The following is a 6,158-nucleotide window of genomic DNA, read 5'->3' on the forward strand; positions in this document are numbered from 1 at the left end:
ATAAGCCCATATGTGAACTCACTCACATATTCTCATATACAGTTTTATCCTTTGTCGCTGTTTCATTGGTATTCCTCTCATTAGAACAATTTTGCAGTCTGCATCATGATATCTGACTCTCAATGAAATCTGAACCAGCCCCACTTGTATGTGTTTACTCGAAGTATTGTTGGTTTATCCACAATCTTGTACCAAATCTCGTGCAATATAGTACAAAAAGTCTCTACAACAATTCCATCGAGGTATCGTATGTAATTTGGGACTAAATTGCACAATGGGGCGTTCCTGAACATATACAACTAACTATTGAAATATTTGTTCATATCAGATTTGTATCACAGTTTATTGTTTAACTTTTAATTCCTTCATTCTTTTACTGATGTCTGTCATTAGACTGAAGTTATGATGGATAGCGACATATCAGCTTTAGAATTGTTTTATCCGATTAGATCGACCCCAGTAAGCTATTTTATCGATCTTTGTAAAGAAAGAATGAAAGGTAAGATTGAAGTTGGTATAAAGGAGAATAATAGAATTGGAACCAAATGCCACAACATCATTTTGTTCCATGCAACATTTCTGCTATGTATGTATGTATGTATGTATGTATGTATGTATGTATGTATGTATGTATGTATGTATGTATGTATACGTGCAGATTTGTATGTCTTGTTTTATGTGTGTCTTCTCATGTATATACTTGCATATCTAGATATGCTCATATATACTTAAATGATAAACTTCTCGAAAGTATGTATGTATATGTGCAGATCTGTATGTTTTGTTTTATGTATGTCTTCCCATGCATATGCTTGCATATGTGTACGTGCTCATACATACGGAAATGATAAACTTCTGGAAAGTTATACATATTTTTCCAGTTCCAGTGACGGCTTGCATCTGTAGTCTTCAAATTAGCTTTCTCTTTTCTGGTTTTGAGAAGCCTAATTTCTCAAGATTGGTATTTAGGCAGTGTGATACATATCCCAGTACCTCAATAATTACAGATATAAACCTGAACTTTTAATCTGGGTAACGTAACTGCGGATTTCTCAATAGCTCAGCGTAGTTATTCTCTTTTTCACTGATCTTCAGCTTTCTGTTAACATCCACCGGGCAGCTGATTTCCACAACTGTACACAGTTTCTCTTCCCAATCCCAAATCATTATGTCAGGTCTATTGTGTTTACATTTTATTGAGGTTTTCACTGGGACATTCCACCAGTACTACTTTTTATTATGAGTGTCTATGGCTTCCACCATACTGTGGGTTTTTATTTCTTTGTCCTCAGGGATATCCATTCGACGGATCTCGTTATGCAGTTCGCTAGCTACAATATCATGTCTCATCGGTAGAAAATACCATGATGACATTTTCAAACAACTGCTTATGATGTGAGTGATATCTTCGGTGTTAACTTCACAAAGTCTGCATCGGTCGTCTGTCACATTTTACTGCATCTCTGTCTCTTTTGTGCACCAGGTATTTGATTGATATTTCCTGTTCCTGGATTGCAAAAGCTTACCCTTCAAAGTAAGAGGTAGTAATCGGGTTTGTCCCTGATAAGCTGCTTTGATGATCAATGCTACTATCATCTCGGAGCTTTCTACTAACATATCCATGCATAGTCTTCTGCTGATATACGCTCATCCTTTTGTTTGTTGATATGTTGCGGTAGAGTCGTGCGACTTCTTTGGGCATGTAATTAAGGTTATCAGACAAAGATCAGACAAGGAATACCGCTCAAGGAGCTACCTTCCAAGTCTTATGATGTTATCAGTCTCATTCATACAAACATTGATCAAGGGATGCACTTCGACATTTGGTGGTTAAAAGATGTTGCCGAAGGGATATTATACGACATTGAAAGGCAGTTTGGATTGATGTTAAGCCTCTGCCGCTTTCTTTGAGTTTTAAATAGAGACAGTCTACGTCACTGTTGATGTGGAAATTATGTGTGCATGTTAGTATCTTCCAGGTTTTCACATCAATGGCTCGGATCTCATCAAGCGTCCAATCAAGTAGCCTAAATGTTGGTATGAGTACTGGCACTGCAAATACATTGCGGGCTACTGTTTTATTGAATGCAGAGAGTTCCGAGGTCCAAATTTTTTTAGTCGGCAATAATATTCTTTTGTGACATGTGTTTTGTTACAGGTGCCATTGTAAGATATGTTTTCATCCACCCCTATTTATCTGTAACATACTTCATCAAATATAGGAGAAACAGTCAAGTCATTGATGGAGATGTTGCAGGTCTGGTTTACAGTTTTGCCTCTTTTCATCACCATATAACAACATCTATCGTTATCGAACTCCAACCCTATATCCTTTGAGAATGTAACCAGGTCAAAGCTCTTTTTCGTTTTGTGCATATTCTTTGCATGTAGTTTCAAGTCATCAACAAAAACTGTAATTTTGGTATTTCTGTTTCCTTGTGAACCAGTGAAATATCCTTCAGACTTCCTTAACATGAACGACATGGGATTTACAGAAAGTATAAACAACATCACAGAGAGATATGCCTCTGCGATACTGTATTCTATAAGTGATAATACAATCACTCTTTATCTTTAATTTTAAAATGGTGGCCCACGATGAAGTCAGGTCAGCTATGTCTTTGACTATGTTCATTGGAACTTTATCAAGGTGAAGTGCTTCTAGCATCCATGAATAGGAAACAGAGTCCAAGGCTTTCTTGTAGTCTATCCACGTTAAAACTAGGTTCCTTCTATGCTCCCATACCTCTGATATTACATTTTTGATTATTAACAATTGCTCAGCACAATCACAGACTCCTTCTTCTCAGCTGCTTGTTCTGCTGTGATGATGTTAATGCTTTCACAATGGTCTTAGAAGAAGAGGTTTAAACATGCTGTATATATATCTTATACATTAGGTTCTTTCATGCAATTGGCCGGTAGTGTTTTGCCATGTAGCTGATTCTGCATTTGGGATCAGTTTTGTCTTTGCCAGAGCTAACCAGTGTGGTATGATAATGTTCCTACTGAGAGTTTGCTGGTACAGGCTCATAAGATATGGTCGGTAGAATGTTAGCTTCTTATATCAATATCTAACAATCAAGTCTTTTCCAGGCGATTTTCCATCCTGAAATCTCTGGATCATAGTTACAACGTTACCACCATCAATATTGTATGTCTTGGATGTAATGCATGCACGTATGTATGTAAGAATTTTCATTGAGTTTTATTTAAGTACTTCTTGAGAGCGTTGAAGCCGGTCACTAACAAAGCGACAAGACTTTTTGAGTTAAGAGAATTCCCTGTGTATGGTGAGTTAGTATGTTGGTTGAACTGTCAATACACACAGTCAAGTTTGTGCACCTGTTCCTATAAGAATCTCAGATGGAGAATTTTTGGAATGTCTTACAAATCTTCACTGATCCACTAACAAATTGGATTTAGAGAATCCGTGTCAGTTTCTTTAGCTCTTTCTTCGCAAAACTGAGTATTTCTAAGTTTTTATGCAGGTTTGTTGGTATATAGCTCAATGTAACAATCATGATAGTTACAAATGAGAATTCCTAGTCAGGATACAAGAGCTGTAAGTTCTGCATTAATTCATCATGAGTTTAAGGGCTCTTCACACACGTATCCTTAGTGTAACTTCAAGTAGAATCAGTCTGACAGAGTGAATGACAAAGTGAGACGTTTGAATTATATGTACAATCCATCCAAAAGGCTTCCAAACAGTTTCTGCCTATACCATACACAAAGGTTGCATCAATCCGAGGCTAAAGTAAATGACACTTACTCAAAATGACATGCTGTGATATCTCGGCTTAGCGAGATCTAACCTGAGTCCATACTCGCACACATGCATACATACGTAATAACAAGGTAAATAAGTAGCACACCCACACACATCTATAGGTATAAGATATATAATAACTTACGCGGAGATCGAACGCGTTTGCTTCCAACTCGATTTTGTTGATACCAGTTTCTCCTAAAGGGACTTCTCTGTTTTTTGTAAATCTATAAAAAAAATTTAAAAATTAAATAGCAACGTGGTATGTCATTCTCTCATTTATTTTTCAACTTCTTCGTTAATATGTTTTGTAGTAATTTATATAAAATACAAAGAGGAAAAGAACAATAATATTCCCCACTACGCATAAGTGATGGAAAGTGATGTTTATACCACAAATTTTGTGTCTTAATAAGAAAAAGTGGCATCGTTCCAACTAGTTTTCAGTCTTCTTATAGCTTTATCAGAGAAGGTATACTCATCCATACCAAATAAACAAGGACACAAACTCGGCTCGGAACAGTTAAACAGTAAACAACATACTGTAAAAAATCGAAGTTCGGTTTTTATAGTCATTTTAATTCATATCTTTGAGCTGAGGCAGAAATATATTACTTATAGCATATTGATAGATAACATATAATTTCTATAATATATAGTATTAAAGAGATAATGTATGATATATAAATATATATATATATATATATATATATATATATATATATATATATATATATATATATATAGGGAGAGAAAAAGAGAGAGAGAGAGGAGAGAGAGAGAAAGAAAGAGAGATGATATTGCTGACATTGTAAACCCTGATCAAGAAATACAGTCGTGGTAAATAAGTTACAAGGTGAGTTAATTTTCAAAATGAAAGACTGTACATATCTGTGATCTTGTGCAAGGTTTGCGAATTACTGGCAAGGTATTTACTTGTTCATTTTGACGAAATAACCAAGTATCATAAATTCATGATTTTTGTATCAAGATATGTAACCAAATGCCACAAAATATATTGTACGACGTGGTATCAATTCTGCCAAGTACAACATTGTTGCATGATCTTGTAGAAATATCAGTCTTACATTAATATATTTTGATCTCAAATTTTACTCTATAAAGGAGAGCAGGAGATATAAAACAATGTAGTCCCAGATATGCAATGCCCATGAGAAAGATGGGGTGCGCCTTTGTGTATAAGCCAATTCAATCAAATTTAACCCAGAGATGAAGAGCAACAATTGCAGAATTAAAATCCATGTTCAGTATAGAATTGGCACATATTAAATATGGCATTATGAAATCTCAGCTTTTTTGTCCAAATAACAAAGGTATATTGTGATATTCACATAAGACTTTTATGAGAAAGTTTGTTTTCCTGCAGAGAGAGTGCACGTACAGTAATCATGAACCTACAGATTACTGCTGGATGATGACAGGCCACTATTATCCCTAATCTTTGTTTTCACTCATTCTTTTTATCATCGAGTGTTTTATCAGGTGCTATATGTAAGCTGTTGAACACATGGTGATTTTGTGGCAAAAAGAGACTGCCACACATTCAGATATATATGCACAAACACATCAAATATTAAATACGTGACTTTGTATATATATATATATATATATAAGCAATGTTAATTCTCTAAATGAAGTATTAACAGTAACTGCACGATAAAGTGTAGTATATTGCCACTTAAGTGTGGCTGACCCCTAGGGGTGGATGTTACTGTTGCTTTTAGCCCCAGGAGGACATCTCCTCCAGCTGGCTTATCGACACACGACTGTGTCCTGTTTGCCAAGGGAGTTATCCCTCTCACCACGACCAGCAGCACGAACGTATCCGGATTTCAGGGTTATTTCCCTTCTTCGGCGTTCGACAGCTGATGACCTTGGTGAGAGAGAAAAACCTGGCAAAATCTTATATCTTCTTTTCCAGTGACATTCTTCACTGATATTGAAAAGGTGAAAACAAGCAATGTTAATTCTCTAAATGAAGTATTAACAGTAACTGCACGATAAAGTGTAGTATATTGCCACTTAAGTGTGGCTGACCCCTAGGGGTGGATGTTACTGTTGCTTTTAGCCCCAGGAGGACATCTCCTCCAGCTGGCTTATCGACACACGACTGTGTCCTGTTTGCCAAGGGAGTTATCCCTCTCACCACGACCAGCAGCACGAACGTATCCGGATTTCAGGGTTATTTCCCTTCTTCGGCGTTCGACAGCTGATGACCTTGGTGAGAGAGAAAAACCTGGCAAAATCTTATATCTTCTTTTCCAGTGACATTCTTCACTGATATTGAAAAGGTGAAAACAAGCAATGTTAATTCTCTAAATGAAGTATTAACAGTAACTGCACGATAAAGTGTAGTATATTGCCA

General features: G+C 36.2%; 1 protein-coding gene across 4 annotated transcripts in view; it reads right to left on the reverse strand.

The window, feature by feature from the left end:
• LOC106881019 (zwei Ig domain protein zig-2) overlaps nt 1–6,158 on the reverse strand; it is a 96,834-nt gene that overhangs the window by 38,075 nt on the left and 52,601 nt on the right. For all 4 annotated transcript variants that reach the window (XM_014931215.3, XM_089341835.1, XM_014931207.3 and 1 more), the window contains exon 3: nt 3,918–3,999. In XM_014931215.3, the coding sequence (XP_014786701.1) occupies nt 3,918–3,999 (82 nt within the window). The remainder of the gene's footprint in view (nt 1–3,917; nt 4,000–6,158) is intronic.

The sequence above is a fragment of the Octopus bimaculoides genome, chromosome 2 (assembly GCF_046866305.1).
Source record: "Octopus bimaculoides isolate indiv1 chromosome 2, ASM4686630v1, whole genome shotgun sequence".
Lineage (NCBI taxonomy): Eukaryota > Metazoa > Mollusca > Cephalopoda > Octopoda > Octopodidae > Octopus > Octopus bimaculoides.